This window comes from Zingiber officinale, chromosome 2B, assembly GCF_018446385.1.
Source record: "Zingiber officinale cultivar Zhangliang chromosome 2B, Zo_v1.1, whole genome shotgun sequence".
Taxonomy (NCBI): Eukaryota; Viridiplantae; Streptophyta; class Magnoliopsida; order Zingiberales; family Zingiberaceae; genus Zingiber; species Zingiber officinale.
Window position 1 is genome coordinate 44559817 of NC_055989.1, and position 21979 is coordinate 44581795.

The window sequence follows — 21979 nt, forward strand, 5'->3', positions numbered from 1 at the left end:
AATCATCTGCCTGGTAAACCAGCATATAATCTCTAGTCCTTCTCAGGTACTTTAATATATACTTTACAACAATTCAATGTCCCTGTCCTGGATTAATTTGATATCTGCTAATCATGCCCATGGTAAAACTGATATTCGGTCTCGTACATAACATTTCATACATTAGGCTTCCTATAGCCGAAGCATAAGCGACTCCCCTATTTTTCTTCTTTCTCCTCCTTTTCCATCCTCAAGATCCATCTCCCCCTACAAGAAATTCCTCAAACTTCACCTTGCCCATCATGTCGCAAATCTTGAAGAGACTTCATCGTGGAGGCGGTGGATCTAGAGAAGGAGATGCGTCAGGAGGCGATAAAGGCAAAGGGAAGGCTTCTTCTTCAAAAGGCAAAGGAAAAATGATGGCGTGCAACGAAGGTAATGAAAATAAATTTAATATTATTTTTAGAAATCATGAACATAAAGATAGATATGATATCCTTGTCACTAGAAGAATTATATGCACTAGATATATGGATCCCACTACTTTGGATATGCAAGGAATTAGGGATGATGTGGATTGGATGATTAGTTCCATAGACTAGAAGGATATTATGTACACTCATTCACCGACTTACCCCCGCCTAGTCCTTGAATTTATGAGCTCAATTGATGTTAAATTTTCATCTGAGGATGATTATGTAGGGGTCATATCTTTTAGGTTGATGAATAAAGAAGTTCGGTGGGTGTTTAGTGATTTTAATAATTGATTTGGTTTACCTACTGGTGGTGCCCGTAGATTTGATGATGAGATTAAATGGAATGAATTTTGGATGTCAAAAATTGGATCAAAGAACCCTTACGAATCCTTTAGAGCTAAGGCATCCCGCATGCAAAACCCGACCTTTAGATACCTTCACCGAGTGATGAGCAAAATGATCTTTGGTCGAGGGGAGAGTGATGGGGTGGTTAAAAAGGTAGAGCTTTATTCTCTTTGGGCGATGTTGAACAAAGTGGATTTTGATTCCGGATTTCATTTCTTACAAAATTTGTTGGGGCAGCTAAAGCATCTTCTGGGATGATAGTGTTTGGTGGATTGATCACCCAAATAGCATTCAACTTGGGTTGTGAGCTTGATGGGTTAGAGGTCATTCATGGTAATGACAAGATCGACACCGATTTTTATCTTGCAATGAAGATGATTTGTCGGGATGAGAATGGGTTCGCCTTCCCTAGGAACAATGGTTTTTCATTACCCCTTCCTTGCCCCGAGTGCACTTCAGTTCGTAACCCCGCGAACTGGGTGATTACTGACTTAAACCCTGAAACTGTTCCCTCCCTTATAGAAGATACCGAGTACCACCAAGAGCCCTCGTCATCAGGACTCACGTAACCTTCCGGATATCCGGAACCTCCTAGGCACTCTTTTGCCTATGGTACGAGACCTTCTAGATTTGATTTTTCTGACTTTTGTGCCTCCTTAGAATCCCTTCATGAGAAGCAAAATACCCAACAATAATTGTTGGAGATTCATTTTAAGTTATCTGACGACTAGTTTAGGGAGGTACAAGATCATTTTTAGTTTATTAGGGATTTCCATAGTCAAGTGTTAGGATTTGTTCAGGACTATGAGGTTGAACAGGAAAGAATGAAAAATTTTATGGATGATATGGATATTACTAGACAACAAGTAGAGTCCCTTTATCAATATCATCAACACATTAGTCATCTTCCTGGTATGCCTAGATTTCCCTTCGGCACACATCGGGGACCCCTTTATCCCCCACCCCCGCCACCGTATTGATTTCATCGGGACGATGAAAAGTTTAAGTCTGGGGGTGTTGTGTCTGCACAACCTGAATTGAGTTGAGTTTTTCTTTTCTTTCTGCATATTTTATTAGTCTGCTTTGTTTATTCGCATTTTATTAGTTTCATATTTCTACTTGCATCTCATTTGCACTTTCCTACTTGTAATTCTTCATCATTTTTTTAAAAAATATTTTAAAAAATGGTTTTGAGGTATATTTGAGAACATCAAACCTTCTACTTTTTCTGCTAACTTGTCCGATAGCAAAATGTCCAACATTTTCTTAGTTCACGTATTGTCAAGATAGTGTTAGTATGTTTGGTGTTTCTCCTTTATTTATCTTTAGTAACATGAAATAAGCTTAGTATTTTACAGAGTTTGGTATAAGTCTAGGCCTAACCTTAAGGATCTTATTTTCACTACACTTAAGTACTTAAGCTTGAATAGTAGAAATATTTTTGAAATAGTTATGATTCATCCAAATTATTTAGTACTTTTGTTCCCATGGTGATTTCTTATTTACATTTTGGTTACTGGATGACCTCGGATCATGGAAGCTCATTTGGAAAAATCTAAATCCCAACATATGCATCTCGCATTTGTGATTAATGCTACACCTCTATAGCACCAAAAAAATGAATAAGGAATAAAAAACAGTTATCATGAGTGGAAACTAACAATTTATCCCTTTGAGACATAGTTAGGTTACTGGGGAAATAAATGTTATATTTCTTTTAATTCCGAGTAGTATCCTTTGAGACCTTGTGTAATTTAAGGAAAATGAACCAAGTGTGTGGCAGGTAAGTGCCTATCACCGGAACATTAGGAACTCAATTGTATGATGACTTAACTAAGACAGAGAATTGAAACTTGAAGAGTTTGAGTTACTTATTGCACCGAGCACAAAGAACTTATTCTTAGGCCATACTTAGGTTACTCCACAATCATGCTTATCAATGAAACTAGTTTATAGAGTTAGGCGAATGCACTAGGGATTATGAAACACTGTAGGAACTCATGAACATAGTTTACAGCGTTTTGCTTGAGGACAAGCAAAGGTTCAAGTCTAGGGGTATGATGTGCATAAATATTATGATTGTTTATGCATATTTTAACTCACATTCACTTTCTTTATGCGTATATATTCTTTGCATGATCATCTCTTTTATCATATACTCATCATAAATACTCTTTTGTTCGGAGATCTGCTCTTTGTTTGGTTGTGTTGACAGGGACAACTTTTGAAGTAAAAAATAGCGATTATCAACATACTGGAACGAGGCAGAGAACACGGTCGTGCAACCTCGCACAAGCGTGCGACCAAATAGAGGAAGAACAGTGCACGACCGTGCAACTGTTGCACGGTCTTGTGGCCAAAAAGAGATGGATCCATGCATGGTCGTGCAAACCTGCACGGTCGTGCCCCCCACGACCAGCAGCCAAGCCATCAATGGTCGTGCGATCCTACACGACAGTGTCCCAGGAGCAGTGCCCCAGATCCACATGATTGTGCCAATTGGCATGGCCGTGCAGCGTGGCCAGAGGCAAAAGAAGGCACAGTCGTTCCACATCTGCACGGTTGTGCCGTGGGGCCGTACCCTAGCCTATAAAAAGGGTTCTAACCCTTCTCGAGAGAAGGAGGTGAGCCGTCAAAGGGAGAATTACCTTGGTGTGGTTCCACGTGGTCCCGGACCTCCATCCAATGATCCTTCATCACCACATCAACTCCATAAGTAAAGGATTGGATCCGAAGATCATTCGTCATCGTTGGATAAGCATGCTTTCTCTTTCTCTCTTCTTGTTTGAAAATTGCATGCTTGATTACATTATGTCTCCGGGTTTTTTTCCAGCGACTATGGAGTAGATTCCTTGTTTTAGAATTAGAGAGTAGTTGTGGATTAGTTTTGATATAAGACCCACATTTATGCCTTTATTCATTGGATGATTACGCTTGCTTTGTTTCAACTACTATGCATGAGACTTGTTGCTAGTTTTCCATATCGTATTGATTGATTGTGTAGGAATTGCTAATCTCATAAAAAGAGTATCTTAGATCGTATACCTGAGGGGCCCTAGTGACGGACATCTAGGGTATTTCCTTGAAAGGAGAGGCAACTTTTCCACAAGAAAGTAAGAGACCAAACCAAGCCCTTATTTCTATCCTTAATGACACCAATTAGAGTTGCGTTATTGTGATTTACCGAGGCACCCTAGTGACAGGGGTTAACCATAATAGGATTTCACAAGGATCTTCTCTATTTAGTGCTTAAGGATAGTTGCTTTAGCTTCCGGCGAATGCATGTTGACGGACAATGAGTAAAGGACAGAACGTGATACATCAATACCACCACAATGAAACCAAACTCCTAGAACTCTTCATAAACCAAGTTAATTATTCTCTCTTCACTAGTTCTCATTTCCGCTTCCCAATCTCATTTCTTTAGATAACTTACAACCATCGGTAGTTTAGCTAATCCTAAGTGAAGCATTGCTAGTGCTTATAACCAGTCCTTGTGGGATCGATAATCTTTATTACTGATGACGAATTTGTGCACTTGCAGAATTGTAACAACGACGAAAGGGCTAATGATCTATTAGGACTCATACATACTAATGTATGTGACCCATTTAGAATAGCTGCTAGAGGAGGCTATTATTACTTTATTACCTTCACTGATGATTTTAGTAGATACGGTTATGTGTATTTGATGAGACACACGTCAGAATCATTTGAAAAGTTCAAAGAATCCAAGAATGAAGTATAAAACTAACTTGGTAAGAGTCTTAAGATGCTTCGATCAGATCGAAGTGGAGAATACCTTAGCCAAGAGTTTCATGATCATCTTGTTGAGTGTGGGATCATATCTCAACTTACTAGACCTGGAACACCACAATGGAATGATGTATCAGAAAGGAGGAACCGTACTTTATTATATGTAGTACGATCGATGATGAGTCATACAGATCTTCCTACTTCCTTTTGGGAACATGCTCTAGAGACAGCTACTTTCATAATTAACCGAGTTCCATCCAAAGTCGTCATAAAGACACCTTATACCATATGGATAGCAAAGAGTCCCAAGATGTCTTCTATGAAGATTTGGGGTTGTGAGGCTTACGTTCGACGACAAGTCTCAAATAAATTAGGACCCAAATTAGACAAGTGCTATTTTGTTGGATATATCAAGGAAATAAAGGGATATTACTTCTATAATCCCACACAAGGCAAAGTATTTATTGCCAGAAATTATGTCTTTCTAGAAAGGGAGTTTATTTCTAGAAAAAATAGTGGGAGTGAAGTCGATCTTGAAGAAATTCAAGATACACAAACTATCACCGACGCCTTGATGGAAATTGAACAGGTACCACAAGATGTTGTGGATCAGGATTTTGTTACACCACAAGAAGTTGTGGAACAACAACCTGTTCAAGTAGCATAATCTCTACGCAGATCTGATAGGACCCGTCGTCAACCTGAGAGATATTCTTTTCTCTTGTCCGACAATAGTGATATAGTGCTAGTTGGTCTCAACGAGCCTACATCTTATCAGGAAGTTGTACAGGGCTCAGATTCTGAGAAATGGCTAAAGGCCATGAAATCCGAAATGAAATCCATGTACACTAACCAAGTATGGACTTTGGTTGATCCACCTGAAGGATCAAACCCATTGGGTGTAAGTGGGTCTTCAAGGTGAAGAATGACATGGATGGGCACATGCAACCTATAAAGGTAGATTGGTAGCTAAAGGATTCAAGTAAATTTATAGTATAGACTGTGATGAAACCTTTTCACCAGTTATGATGCTCAAGTCTATTCGGATCATGCTTGCAATTGTAGCTTATTATGATTATGAGATCTGGCAGATGAATGTCAAAACCACATTTCTTAACGGAAATCTACTCGAGGATGTATACATGACACAATCTGAGGGTTTTGTAGATCCAAAGAATGTTGGAAAGGTTTGTAAGCTACAAAGATCCATATATGGATTAAAGCAAGCTTTTAGAAGCTGGAATCTTCGATTTGATGATGCAATCAAAATATTTAGTTTCATTAAAAAATGAAGATGAACCTTGTATCTACAAGAAGGTTGGTGGGAGTACAGTCATCTTTCTCATATTATATGTAGATGACATACTTCTTATTTGAAACGATATCCCTACTCTTTAGTCAGTGAAGAGTTGGCTTGGAAATTATTTCTCAATGAAGGACTTAGGGGAAGCAAGATATATTTTAGACATCAAGATCTATAGAGATAGATCCGGGAGCTGGCTTGGTCTAAGCTAGAGTACATATATTGACAAGGTGCTTGTCATGCAGAATTCCAAGAAGGGATTTCTGCCGATGTCACATGGTGTGAGTCTTTTGAAGATTCAATACCCTTCTTCTAAGGAATAAAGGGACCGCATGGATCATATTCCTTATGTATCTGTTATAGGGTCTATCATGTACACCATGTTTTTGTACTCATCCAGATGCCTCATATGCGTTAAGCATGACGAGAAGATACCAGTAATATCTAGATGAAGGTCACTGGGCAACAGTCAAGAATATTCTTAAGTACTTAAGAAGAACTCAAGATTATTTCTTGATCTTTGGAGGCGATGAAGAGCTTGCTGTAAAGGGTTGCAGTTGTTGCTGTAAGGGTTGCAGTTGTTATTGTAAATGGTTACAGCGGTGTAAGCTTCCAAATTGATAAGGATGATTCTAGATCACAGTTAGGGCATGTATTTTTCTTAAATGGTGGTCTTAGGTATTGGATACTACAACGATTCCATCTCATTCGAGGGATCATCGATATATGAGATATGAGGATATGTAGAGAACCAAACAATGCTAACATTACGAATCCTTTAACCAAGGCTTTGGCACCAAGGAAGCATGATGGTCACACTAGGTCAATGGATATTAGATATTTCAGTGTTGGCACTAGTGACATAAGGAGATTGTTAGTATAAGCCCTAAGAGGCAATCAAGAGTTGATTGACTTAGGACATTTTATATCATATTTCGTTATTTCATTCGAAGTCAAAGGTTATGGTTATTATATTTATTCAGTTCGGTGCCAAAAGAATAAGTATAATAATGTTCTAGAGTAGAAGGTTCTAATCTACAATATATCAATTGGTTGAATTGATAGTGAGATATTGTAGAGAATGTTACTCTAAACTATTCCTAGTCAAGCATTAAGTGTAGGTCAATGGATATACAAAGATAATATTAATGCATGGTATGATTTAGATATACAAAGACAATATTAATGCATTAAGACTAGTATGTAGGTCAACAGATGACTTAATCTCACAAGTCATGGATATGAGATATCAGGTTGACACATGAGTATATATTAGAGAATATGTGCTGAATTGACCCGCCATAAGATGTTTCATGGATCATTATATGAGTGTCATAAATATTCTCATGTGACTATTGGTATGAATAGTCCTTTGACCTGAAGTCACTACAGTTTCCTACATAAGGAGTTGTGTACTTTGGTGTCATCAAACATCACTCGTAACAAGGTGGACTATAAAGTCGATCACTGGGTATGCAATAAATTATGCAGAGAGATGTGAGTGATGTAGATGAGATCTATCCCTTCTATATGAGGGAAGCAATATCTATGTGCCCCTTGATTAGTAGGATACAAGAATGTATGGTCATACTCAAATGAGTCAATATGAGATATTGAGCTTATTGGCTTAGTGTGTCTACTTAGAGATCAAGAAACACAAAGATTGATACGAGGATGCCACAGTCTATGCCTCATTGATCAATCTAGATATCAAGGATAGAGGGATTGAGTCATACGAGATAATAGCCATGGACAGGTTAGGTCGGATCTCAACTTTCTCATCACTTGGGTAGCAATGATGTATTGCTAGATGCCACTCATTGCTTATGTATCGCAAATGTTGATTTGAATACATTGCCAACGTTGCGAGAGCCTATTGGGTCACACACAAAGAAATATGTTGGTTTGGAGATGGGTATTTTAGTTTGACTAAAATACTAAGGATATTAAGAATAATGGGTAAATCCAAAGTGTTGGTGTCATCTTAGTGGTGATTGGTACTAGAGCTAGTGGGAGATTATTAGTAATTAGCCCTAAGAGCCAATCATGAGATGATTAGGCCTTTTGGGTTAGTCATTGAGTTAGACTCAAATGAACCCACTCATTGGATTGAGTCCAATCCGAATTAGACATATTGGATTAATGAGTTAGACTCAATGGGTTAGACTTATTGGGTTATTGGATTAATGGTTAATCAAATATAATAATCCAACCCATTAGGAGTAATACAAAGAGATAAAAACCCTTGGTATTCATTGGATGAATATAAATAGGTTTTTGGATTTATTTTTTCATTAGATGATAAAAGGTGAACTCCGCCCATGATGACCAGTCATGGCTTGTCCCAAGCCTGGATAAAGGAGGAGGGTTACGTTAGGTTGCCAGCCAGCGTCAAACTATGACAAATATTCAATGAATGAATCCATTAAACTATTGCGCTAATGCTAGGTTATTCCCCGGAAGGAACGCATTGCAGGGTCCGATTGTAACGTCTCGACAAGTACCGCTACATCTCCAGAACTCGGGTGTAGTGATAAATATGCAAGAGTTCGCGTTACAGGGTCCGACTGTAATGTCTTAGCAAGGACCACTATATCTCCATGAGAACTTGGGTGTAGTGTTAAATAGGTATGAGTTCTCACACCATATGTTAGATAAGAACAAATATGATAGGAAAACTAATAATCTAAGATTTGGAACATGAAATATAGGAACTCTCACTGGTAAATCAATTGAGGTAGTAGATATGATGATTAGGAGAAAAATTAGTATTTTGTGTGTACAAGAGACAAAATGGACAGGCGAGAAGGCAAAGATGATAGAGAACTCGGGTTTTAAGTTATGGTACACTGGAAAGAGTAAAGCAAGAAATGGAGTGGGTATCATTGTAGATAGTTTGTTAAAGGATGAAGTTGTAGGAGTAGTTAGAAAAGGGGATAGAATTATAGCCCTTAAGATAATAGTGGCGAAAGATGTTAGAGTGTATACTAAAAGCCTAGCTTTTGTAACATTTATTTGCTGAAATAAAAGAATCATATTGGTCAATATCTGTATTTATTTATTAAATGTAATTGTTCAATTAATTTATATAGTAGATAACATGGAGTGTGGCGTCACACTCAGAAGATCATGTTGTCGGTTCTCTATAAATTATAAACAGTTGCTCGCGACTAAGATAGAAAGGAACGAACTATCGGTATAGTCGTAGTGTAATTAAGTATTAGTTTATCTTAACTAATAAATTACACTGATACACTTTAAGTGTATTGAGTAGGATCATTTAGGTAAGTTCTTTTTGTACTGACTTAGTAAAAGAACTAAACCTTAGTTATTATGGAAGTGTGTGCTCTTAATCCTAATATAATAACAAGCACATATATTTAATATTTATTTCTTTGATTTATCTAAGGGTGAGGTTTAGCTCGATAAATCAATATGCCCGATAAGTTGGGAAATGATATTATTTATAATGTGTGTTGTTGATTATAGAAGGAATCTGTGTCCTAGTTATCTAGGTTGAGAATGTCCCCAAGAGGAGCTCATAAAGATTGTCATGTTAAACCCTGCAGGTGGACTTAGTCCGACATGACAATAAAGTTGAGTGGTACTACTCTTGGAGCTAGATATTAATTAAGTAAGTTGTCAGTAATTTACTTAATTAGTGGATATTCATAATCTTAAACACAGGGAGACTAACACACTCATGATAAGAAGGAGCCCATAATGTAATTTGGGATTAGTGCGGTAGTGCAGTGATAACTCTTTAGTGGAATGAGTTGTTATCGATGAACTTAAGTTATGTGTTCGGGGCGAACACGGGATACTTAAGCTCATCGGAAGACCAAAATCAATTTCTCCTCTAGATCCCTGTCGTAGCCTCATTATAGCCTCAAGTCCATCCAAATGAAAGGCTCTTCTTGGTGTCCAAGAAGGGGGGCGGACCATTGCTTGGTGACCAATCAATGGCCGGCCACATCCTCTTTAAAGGGGTCGGCCCTTTGCTTGGTGACCAAGCATGAAGGGGTCGGCCACAATAATTCAAAAGGGAGGGTTGTTTTGAATTTTTAAAATCTTCTCTTTATAGAAAACTATAAGTTTTAAAAGAGAGATTTTAATTTTTAAAACTTTCCTAATTTAAATTTGGCCACATGTTTTAATAGAGAGTTTTAAAAGTTTTAAAACTTTCCTTTTTTAACCATCCTCATGGTCTAAGAAAAAAGGGAGATATGTTTTAAAATTAAAATTTTCTATCATCATGTTAAAAAAGGAAATTTTATAAGAGAGTTTTTAAATTTAAAACATAGTTTTAATTTTTAGAAACTTTCCTTTTTTAACTCTTACTTTAGGAAATAGAGTTTGTAAAATTTTATAAGAATTTTTCTTGTAAAGTTTTATAAAAATTATTTTTATTTTCTTTCTCTTTTGGGGGCCGGCCAACCTTGCTTGGTGCCCAAGCAAGGTGGCCGGCCATTATTAAATAAAATAAAATTATCACTAAATCAAATTTGGTGATTGATTCAATCAAGAGAAAAGAAAAGGAAAAATAAAAGGGAAAAGGAAAATTATTAAAATCTTTCCTTATTTGCCTTGGGCAAGTAATATAAAAGAAGGGGTGAGGGGGCTTCATGAGACATAACTCTTATTCTTTTGCTTGGGTGATCTCTTGGTGGCCGGCCCTCTCCCTTCTCTTCTCCCTTTGCTCTCTTTTCTATTAAAGGTGGTGGTGGCCGAATATTGCAAGGAGGAGAAGGACTCTCTAGGGTGGTGTTCATCTTGGAAGATCGTCGCCCACACGACGTCCAAGGCAAGGCGAGGAATACGGCAGAAGATCTTGAGGTCATTAGCATACAAAAAGAAGGTATAATTAGCAATTGTTTTCCGCATCATGCTAGTTTTCTTTTTGTAAGAATTCTAAATACAAGAGGCAATTAGATCTAGTTTTTCGAAATAGTTTTTCGAGTTTGTGTTTTTCTTCTTTTTCGAACTTGTGTTTCGATTGTTCTTTTTGGTTGACCTAGAGTTATTTAAGGAAATAAATATTAGCTTTCCTTAAAAGGCTTTGCCTAGGCGGTGGTGGTTGCTCCCATATCCAAGAAAGTCATGTGCCTCGCCATGCAGTCCTGGAAGCCAATTTTGGAAATTAATATTTATGAAATTAATAATCTAGGTAGGTTTGAATCAATAGTGTTAAGTTCCGCTTACGATTCAAATCTAAACCATTAAGAATAGATAAGTTAAATTTAGAATCAATGATGTTAAGTTCCGTCTGCGATTCCTTATTTAACTTCTAAAGAACACAATAGGTTATTTAAGGAAAGGTTCGACACTTGTACAAAAATTTTTGTATAGTGGAACCGATACGTTTTCTTAGGATTAACCAACAATTGGTATCAGAGCTAGGATTTGCCTCTGTATATTTTTAGAATTCAAATAGGTTATGCACATGTCATGCATAATTTAGGCAGGAAAATAGTAGGATGTGCTAACTCTTTGGTTGCAGGCTCTAACTATTATGACTTATTGTTATTATGTGTGATTGGACCTTTGGACATGTCAAGGGCATTATTTGTGTGCATGATTGTATGTATAAAATACAGCAAAAGCTGTATTATTTTTAGAATTTTATTTTTCGATCTAGATTACATGTACATTCCCTCGAGGAATATAGGATCGATATATGTAAAATTCTTTTCTTGTCGCGAATCGGATTCTTGTGAGGCGTGGTACATTTGGAGCACCAGAGGTGCAGCGGAATAAGAAGCAGGATGGATGCGACAACTCGACCCGATGGCAGTGGCTAAAGATGGCAGCAGCTAGGGTTGGAGCATACCGAAGACAGTGAAGGAAAAAGGCCATAATAGTTGGAAAATTAATTTTCAAATTTATTACTTTTATTTACTGTGATATTTATATGCATGTGATGTATGCTAGCATAGGTTAAAATCCCAAATTTTAAATAACTAAGTGGGAGAGGGATTTTAATAAATCCCATGGTCTCCATTACTAGTTTGTAAGTGATGCAACAAACTTGCGTGTTGGCTCTGAGTGCCTCCCTCCACAACGGATGGGTTTGTTGCGGATCACTAGATCAAACTTCCTTTTATGGATGGTTATAGGAAATTATTTAGGAGCGTGTGATCTTCTCCAACTGAAGGGGCACAATCCTATTTAATGGACTTAGTATCAAGTAATGGTATACACTTAGACACATTCAATAGTATCCTCCCCAACGGAGTCACTGCTATTGAATAGTGTGACCAAAGTAAAACCAACTATTAATTTTATTTGTCATAAAGTTAGGATGACAAGATAATAAAATTAATGGGTCACACCCTCCTCTTACAAATGTTGAATTTGTATACGTCCACACTAACGTGGCATGCAATATTCACGGTGATTTGAGGTGTTGGTTAATTTAAAATAGTATTGTTTGAGGAATCAATATTATTCTAAATTTAGATTCTTGACCAAAGTTTTTTTTTTATTCTTAGGATGACTTTCAACCCACTAGCCATTATACTGAAAGAGAACAAACTTACTGGTCCCAATTATATTGATTGGAAAAGAAATCTGGACATTGTTCTTACTGCTGAAAGCTATAAGTTTGTACTGACTGAGGCTTGCCCTGAAGCACCTGACGGTGACTCTACCCCAGAGGAGATTGAGTATCATAAGAAATGGGTAAAAGCTGATGAGATGGCGCGGTTTTACATTTTGGCATCTATGTCAAATGTATTGCAACATCAGCATCAAGGTTTACCAACAGCTTATGATATAATGAATAATCTCAAAGAATTCTTTGGGCACCAGAGTCGGGCTGCTAGGCAAGAGGCAATGAGGAAGTTAATGACAGCCACCATGTCTGAGGGGACGCCCGTAAGGGATCATATCCTCAAAATGATGGCTTATCTGAATGAAATACAAGTCCTTGGAGGAGAAATCGATGGGGAAACCCAGGTCGATATAATTCTCCAAACGCTACCCAGAAGTTTTGAGTAGTTCCGCCTGAACTATAACATGAACAAAAGAGAATATACGTTGGCGGAACTTCTGACAGAACTACAGGCAGTAGAGGGAATATTTCGTCAAAGTTCTCAAATTCACTATGCTGAAAATGGTTCGACTTCTAAGCCGAAAGGCAAGAAGAAGAAGAAACAGGTCTTTTCAGTAAAGAAGGTGAATAAACCTCAGAGTATAGGACAGAAAGCTGGAATGAAGAAGCCGAAGGGCAAGTGTTTCATCTGCAAGCAGTCTGGACATTGGAAAGCAGACTGTCCTCGAAGGAACCAGAACAATAAAGGTATATCTCATACTCTAGTAGTTGAAACATGTTTAGCGGTGTTATCTACCAGCACCTGGTGTGTAGATACGGGTGCCACTGATCATGTCTGCAATTCTTTGCAGGGGTTCCAGGAAACCCGACGACTAACTGAAGGAGAAATTACCGTCTACATGGGCAATGCTACTAAGGTGGCGGTTGTTGCAGTGGGAGACGTCTACTTATCTTTTGATAGGAATAGAAATTTGATTTTATGAAATTGTCTTTATGTACCCAGTTTCAGAAAGAATTTAATTTCAGTTTCTAAACTGTATTTGGATGGATATTTAGTCTCTTTTAGTAACAATGTCGTTATAAAGAGAAATAAGGTGATTATCTATTCTGGTGTATTGGTTGGCAATTTATACACTTTAAATCCAATTTCTCCCACAAAGCAAAATATGGAAATTAATAACACATCTTCTAACTCTAGTAAGAGGAAAGAACCTTCGGAAATGAACCAAACATATCTTTAGCATCTAAGGCTTGGACATATTAACTTAAGTAGGATCCAAAGGCTTATAGCCGATGGACTCTTGGGTTCATTAGAGTTGGAAAACTTTCCAACATGCGAATCCTGCTTAGAAGGTAAAATGACCAAGAGACCTTTTAAGGCCAAGGGTATAGAGCCAAAGATGTGTTAGAACTAGTTCATTCTGATTTATGTGGTCCAATGTTTATCCAGGCAAGAGATGGTTTGGAATATTTTGTCTCTTTCATAGATGATTATTCGAGATCTGGATACATTTACACGATGCGTCGCAAGTCTGAATACTTTGACAAGTTCAAATAATATAGGGCTGATGTGGAGAAACGTCTTGGTAAAAGTATCAAGACACTACGGTTTGACCGTGGTGGCGAATACCTCTTTGGAGAGTTTAGGAGTTACTTATCAGAAGTCGAAATTCAATCACAATTGTCTGCACCTGGTACACCCCAACAGAATAGTGTGGCAGAACGAAGGAATAGGACTCTTATGGAAATGGTTAGATCGATGATGAGTTATTCAGAATTATCAAATTCGTTTTGGGGATATGCTCTGGAAACAGCAGTGTATATTTTGAATATGGTACCTTCTAAAACAGTTCCTTCTACTCCCATGAAATTATGGAATGGACGTAAGCCTAGTCTGAATCATATCTGGATATGGGGTAGTCCAGCACATGTGCTGAAGGGAGATACTGACAAGTTGGAATCACGTATAGAAGTTTGTCTGTTTGTGGGATATCCTAAGGGAACGAAAGGTGGTTTATTTTATAATCCTAAAAATCAGAAAATCATTGTTAGCACCAATGCTCGATTTTTAGAAGAAGATTATGTAATAAACCATAAGCCCATGAGTGAAATAGTTCTAGAAGAACTTAGAGAGGACACGTCTACTTCAGTACCAACAGTACAAGATGAAGTACCACAAGAGACTACAACACGTGCCACATATGATACACAACCACAGAAGGTGCATCGTCGTAGTGAGAGGGTTGTAAGGCAACCTGAGAGATTCATGTTTTTGGGAGAGTCTTCGGACTTGATCCCGGATAAACATGAACCTGATCCCCGGACATATGATGAAGCACTCCAAGATATAGATGCAGTATCTTGGCAAAAGGCAATGAATTCCGAAATAGAATCTATGTATTCTAATAAGGTCTGGGAGCTAGTAGAACCACCTGATGGTGTAAAAGTCATTGGATGCAAGTGGATCTACAAAAGGAAAAGAGGGGCAGATGGGAAGGTAGAAACCTTCAAAGCAAGGCTTGTTGCGAAAGGGTATACTCAGAAAGAGGGAATCGACTATGAGGAAACTTTTTCGCTGGTAGCCATGCTTAAGTCTATTCGGATACTCTTGTCCATTGCTGCTCATATGGATTATGAGATTTGGTAAATGGATATCAAGACAGCTTTCCTTAACGGAAGTCTTGAAGAAAACATCCATATGAAGCAACCAGAAGGGTTCATTGAAAAAGGCAAAGAGTATCTAGTGTGCAAGCTTAATCGGTCTATTTACGGATTGAAGCAAGCTTCAAGATCTTGGAACATCCGGTTTAATGAAGTAATCCAGTCATATGGATTTATACAGTGTCCGGATGAGTCTTGTGTATACAAGAAGTGTAACAGAAATGTAGTGGTATTTCTTGTACTATACGTAGATGATATTTTGTTAATTGGCAACAATGTCAAGGTATTATCAAATGTAAGGGTATGGTTGTCCAAACAATTTGATATGAAAGACTTAGGAGAATGTGCACACATTCTTGGGATCAAAGTAATAAGGGATCACAAGAAAAGAATGTTGTGTCTATCCCAAGCTTCATATATAGATACGATCCTTGCTCGTTTTAGCATGCAGAACTCCAAGAAAGGATTCTTACCTTTCAGGCATGGAGTAGCCTTATCTAAAGAGATGTCTCCAAAGACGTCTAAGGAGATTGAGGACATGAAGGCAGTTCCATATGCATCAGCCGTAGGAAGCCTTATGTATGCAATGTTGTGTACGAGACCTGATATCTGTTTTGCTGTGGGCATGGTTAGCAGATATCAGAGTAATCCTGGACAAGGACATTGGACTGCTGTAAAGCATATATTAAAGTACCTGAGAAGGACTAGAGATTATATGCTAGTTTACCAAGCAGACGATTTGCTCCCTGTGGGTTACACGGATTCGGATTTCCAATCAGATAGGGATAATAGTAAGTCTACGTCAGGCTATGTGTTTACTCTAGGAGGTGGAGCTATTGCATGGAGGAGTGTTAAGCAGAAATGCGTCTCGGACTCAACCATGGAAGCTGAGTATGTGGCAGCCTCTGAGGCAGCCAAAGAAGTTGTATGGCTTAGGAACTTTCTAATGGATTTAGATGTGATTCCTAGTTTGCCCAAGATCATCACAATTTATTGTGATAATAGCGGTGCAGTTGCAAACTCAAAGGAACCACGAGCTCATAAGGCAAGTAAACATATAGAGCGCAAGTACCACCTGATACGAGACATCGTTAAGCGAGGAGAAGTTGTCGTCGCCAAGATTGCATCAGAAGATAACCTAGCAGATCCTTTCACAAAGGCCCTTCCGGCGAAAGCTTTTGATCGGCATGTGGAGGGGATGGGAATTAGATGTAAGGCAACAGATATGACAGCTTAGTCTTTTAGTATAAGTGGGAGATTGTTAGAGTGTATACTAAAAGCCTAGCTTTTGTAACATTTATTTGCTGAAATAAAAGAATCATATTGGTCAATATCTGCATTTATTTATTAAATGTAATTGTTCAATTAATTTATAAAGTAGACAACATGGAGTGTGGTGTCATACTCAGAAGATCATGTTGTCGGTTCTCTATAAATTATAAACAGTTGCTCGCGACTAAGATAGAAAGGAACGAACTATCAGTATAGTCGTAGTGTAATTACGTATTAGTTTATCTTAACTAATAAATTACATTGATACACTTTAAGTGTATTGAGTAGGATCATTTAGGTAAGTTCTTTTTATACTGACTTAGTAAAAGAACTAAACCTTGGTTATTATGGAAGCGTGTGCTCTTAATCCTAATATAATAACAAGCACATATATTTAATATTTATTTCTTTGATTTATCAAAGGGTGAGGTTTAGCTCGATAAATTAATATGCCCGATAAGTTGGGAAATGATATTATTTATAATGTGTGTTGTTGATTCTAGAAGGAATCTGTGTCCTAGTTATCTAGGTTGAGAATGTCCCCAAGAGGAGCTCATAAGGATTACCATGTTAAACCCTGCAGGTGGACTTAGTCCGACATGACAATAAAGTTGAGTGGTACTACTCTTGAAGCTAGATATTAATTAAGTAAGTTGTCAGTAATTTACTTAATTAGTGGATATTCATAATCTTAAACACAGGGAGACTAACACACTCATGATAAGAAGGAGCCCATAATGTAATTTGGGATTGGTGCGGTAGTGCGGTAATAACTCTTTAGTGGAATGAGTTGTTATCGATGAACTTAAGTTGTGTGTTCGGGGCAAACACGGGATACTTAAGCTCATCGGAAGGCCAAAATCAATTTCTCCTCTAGATCTCTATCGTAGCCTCATTATAGCCTCAAGTCCATCTAAATGAAAGACTCTTCTTGGTGTCCAAGAAGGGGGCCGGACCATTGCTTGGTGACCAATCAATGGCCGGCCACATCCTCTTTAAAGGGGCCGACCCTTTGCTTGGTGACCAAGCATGAAGGGGCCGACCACAATAATTCAAAAGGGGGGGTTGTTTTGAATTTTTAAAATATTCTCTTTGTAGAAAACTATAAGTTTTAAAAGAGAGATTTTAATTTTTAAAACTTTCCTAATTTGAATTTGGCCACATGTTTTAATAGAGAGTTTTAAAAGTTTTAAAACTTTCCTTTTTTAACCATCCTCATGGTCTAAGAAAAAAGGGAGATAAGTTTTAAAATTAAAATTTTCTATCATCATGTTAAAAAAGGAAATTTTATAAGAGAGTTTTTAAATTTAAAACATAGTTTTAATTTTTAGAAACTTTCCTTTTTTAACTCTTACTTTAGGAAAGAGAGTTTGTAAAATTTTATAAGAATTTTTCTTGTAAAATTTTATAAAAATTATTTTTATTTTCTTTCTCTTGTGGGGACCGGCCAACCTTGCTTGGTGCCCACGCAAGGTGGCCGGCCATTATTAAATAAAATAAAATTATCATTAAATCAAATTTGGTGATTGATTCAATCAAGAGAAAAGAAAAGGAAAAATAAAAGGGAAAAGGAAAATTATTAAAATCTTTCCTTATTTGCCTTGGGCAAGTAATATAAAAGAAGGGGTGAGGGGGCTTCATGAGACATAACTCTTATTCTTTTGCTTGGGTGATCTCTTAGTGGCCGACCCTCTCCCTTCTCTTCTCCCTTTGCTCTCTTTTCTATTAAAGGTGGTGGTGGCCGAATATTGCAAGGAGGAGAAGGACTCTCTAGGGTGGTGTTCATCTTGGAAGATCGTCGCCCACACGACGTCCAAGGCAAGGCGAGGAATATGGCAGAAGATCTTGAGGTCATTGGCATACAAAAAGAAGGTATAATTAGCAATTGTTTTTCGCATCATGCTAGTTTTCTTTTTGTAAGAATTTTAAATACATGAGGCAATTAGATCTAGTTTTTCGAAATAGTTTTTCGAGTTTGTGTTTTTCTTCTTTTTTGAACTTGTGTTTCGATTGTTCTTTTTGGTTGACCTAGAGTTATTTAAGGAAATAAATATTAGCTTTCCTTAAAAGGCTTTGCCTAGGCGGTGGTGGTTGCTCCCATATCCAAGAAGGTCATGTGCCTCGCCATGCAGTCCTAGAAGCCAATTTTGGAAATTAATATTTATGGAATTAATAATCTAGGTAGATTTGAATCAATAGTGTTAAGTTCCGCTTGCGATCAAATCTAAACCATTAAGAACAGATAAGTTAAATTTAGAATCAATGATGTTATGTTCCGTCTGCGATTCCTTATTTAACTTCTAAAGAACACAATAGGTTATTTAAGGAAAAGGTTCGACACTTGTACAAAAAATTTTGTACAGTGGAACCGGTACGTTTTCTTAGGATTAACCAACAAAAGAAACTATGAACATAATTAGCGTATATGCACCACAAGTATGATTAGATGAAGCTACCAAATCAAGGTCTTGGGAGGACTTAGATGAAATATTACAAAATATTCCACCAAATGAAATGATTTTAATAGGAGGTGATCTAAATGGGCTTGTCGGAGTAAAAAATGAGGGATATGAGAGAGTACATGGGAGTTATGGGTTTGGAACAAGGAATGAGGAAGGGAAAACTATATTAGATTTTGTGATAACATATAACCTTATATTAGCTAATACGTTTTTTAAGAAAAGAGAAGAACACTTAGTTACATTCAAAAGTGGGAATAATAAATCGCAAATTGACTTTCTTATGGTTAGGAAGAAGGATAGAAAGATTTGTAAAGATTGCAAAGTCATCCCTAGAGAAAGCTTAACTACCCAACATAGGGTAGTAGTGTTGGATATACGCCTCAAACATAGTATCAATAGAAAGAAAATATATACAATTCCTAGAATTAAGTGGTGGAAATTAAAGGATGGGAAACAAAATATATTTAAGGAAAAGGTAGAAATACAAGCATTAGGTTAAATATACAATGACTCTAATACAACATGGGATAAGATGGTATCAAAGTTGAAAATAGTAGCTAAGAGTGTACTCGGTGAGTCAAAGGGGCATGCACCACTAAGTAAAGAATATTGGTGGTGGAATGACAAAGTACAAGAGAAAGTGAAGGAAAAACGAATAGATTATAAGGAATTATATATTTGTAAGAACGAGGAAAACTTAAAAAAAAATACAATAGCCAAGAAAGAAGCTAAGAAAGTAGTGAGTGAAGCAAAAAATGAAACTTTTGAACGGTTATATAAAAAATTGGATACAAAAGAAAGGGAAAGAGACATTTATAGAATAGCTAAAGTGAGAGAAAGGAAAACAAGTGATCTTAGCCAAATAAAATGTATTAAAGATGAATGTAATAGGGTATTAGTAAATGATGGAGAAATAAAAGAGCGGTGGAAGAGGTATTTTCATCAACTTTTTAATGAAAGTTTAGATGACCAACTTAACTTAGGTAATTTAATTAGGTCAAATGAGCATAGAAATTTTAATTTTTATCGTAAAATTCAAACTTCAGAAGTAAAACAAACTTTAATGAGATGCATAATGGAAAAACCGTTGGACCAGATGATATTCCGATAGAGGTATGGAAGTGCTTAGGGAAACAAGGTATTGAATGACTTACAAAATTATTTAACATTATATTGAAAACAAAAAGAATGCCTAATCAATGGAGGATAAGTACTCTAGTTCCCTTATATAAGAACAAGGGTAACATACAAAATTGTGAAAACTATAGGGGTATTAAACTAATGAGTCATACTATGAAACTTTGGGAAAAAGTAATAGAAAAAAGATTAAGGAAGGAGACCACAGTGACAGAAATCAATTTGGGTTCATGCCTGGAAGGTCGACAATAGAAGCTATAGATCTCCTTAGACAATTAATTGAAAAATATTGAGAGCAAAAACAAGATCTACACATGGTATTCATTGACTTAGAAAAAGCTTATGATAGAGTCCCAAGAGAACTTATATGGAGAATTTTAGAAAAGAGAGGTATTAGCGTAACATATATTGAACTAATTAAGGATATGTATGAGGATGTAATGACCAGAGTAAAGACTTCAGGTGGAGTAACTGAAACATTTCCAATAAAGATAGGGTTACATCAAGGATTAGCCCTAAGTTCCTATCTTTTTACACTAATTATGGACGAACTCACTGTGCATATTCAATACACAGTACCGTGGTGCATGTTGTTTGCAGATGATATTATTTTGGTAGATGAGACACGTGAAGGAGTAAATGCTAAGCTAGAATCTTGGAGGGAAACACTAGAAGGGAAAAGTTTTAAGCATAGTAGATTAAAGAAAAAATATATGAAATTTAAGTTTAGCAATATTAGAAGTAATGAAACAATTGTTAAGATAGGAGAGGACGAGTTGCCCGGAACTGAGAGATTTAAATATTTAGGATCATTTTTACAAAATAATGGAGGGATTGAGAGAGATGTCTTACATAGAATACAAGCAGGATGGGTGAAATGGAGGGGAGAATCAGGTGTTTTATGTGACCGTAAAGTACCTCTTAAACCTAAAGGTAAGTTCTATAAAGTCGTAGTTAGACCTGCTATGTTATATGGAGCTGAATGTTGGGCTATGACTTGAGCACTTGAGTAGAAGATGAGAGTTACAGAGATGAGGATGTTAAGGTGGATGTGTGGACATACGAAGATGGACAAAATAAGAAATGAGCATTAGAGAGAAAGTCGGAGTTGCATCTATTGAGGACAAACTCCGAGAGGCACGTTTAAGATGGTACGGACATGTACTTAGATGACCAATAAATGCTCCGGTTAGGCGATGTGAAACTATGATAAACATGCATATCAAATGACGAAGAGGAAGACCAAAAAAGACTTGGTTAGCAATAATAAAATAAGATAAAATTTATTTAAATATAGATGATGATATAATAGGAGATAGAGCTCAATGGCGTAAAAGGATCCATACAGCCGACCCACCTAGTGGGGAAATGCTTGGTTGTTGTTGTTGTTGATGAGAAAAGGTGACTCTTGATCTCCCCTCTCCTTCCTCCTCATTCCTCCTTTGTCGATTCTTCAAGTTTTGGCCGAGCCATCTTCTTGCTAGCACAAGAAGATGGTTCTTCTCTGAAGGCTTCATTCGTGTGACGAACAAAGGATGTGTTTATGTGAATACCGTAGAGGCGTGGACGCTTGATCGCACTGAGATCTAGATCCAAAGAAAAGTTATTGTCGGGATTGCGAAGGGCACGCAACAAAGGTATACCTCTCATGTAAAACTTAGTATATGATTATTTTCTCCTTTGTATGGATCTTCTGGAGAGGATCTAGTTAATTTTCCGCTGCGCTTAAGCGTGTTTAGCGCGCTAGATCCCTACACTTTAGTCTACTAAGCCTAAAACCTTTCCCTTCTTGTGTTTCCCGTCAAGTTTTTAGTTTAGCATTTATTCCTTCACATGTTTCATCTATCAAAATAATATCATTTGCAAACAACATGCACCACGGTACTATGTCTTGAATATGTGCAGTGGGTTCATCCATAATTAGTGTAAAAAGATAGGGACTTAGAGCTGATTCTTGATGTAACCCTATCTTTATTGGAAATGCTTCAGTTCTCTGCATGAAGTCTTTACTCGCTGCTAAGGATGCTTATAAAAA

At 37.1% G+C, this 21979-nt stretch overlaps 1 protein-coding gene across 1 annotated transcript in view; it reads left to right on the forward strand.

Annotated features, from left to right (window-relative positions):
- Positions 1-281: 281 nt before the first annotated feature.
- Positions 282-21979, forward strand: part of LOC122048253 (peptidyl-prolyl cis-trans isomerase PASTICCINO1-like) — a 48159-nt gene continuing 26461 nt past the window's right edge. Inside the window, exon 1 of the mRNA XM_042609847.1 lies at positions 282-414. Coding sequence (XP_042465781.1) covers positions 282-414 — 133 coding nt within the window. The remainder of the gene's footprint in view (positions 415-21979) is intronic.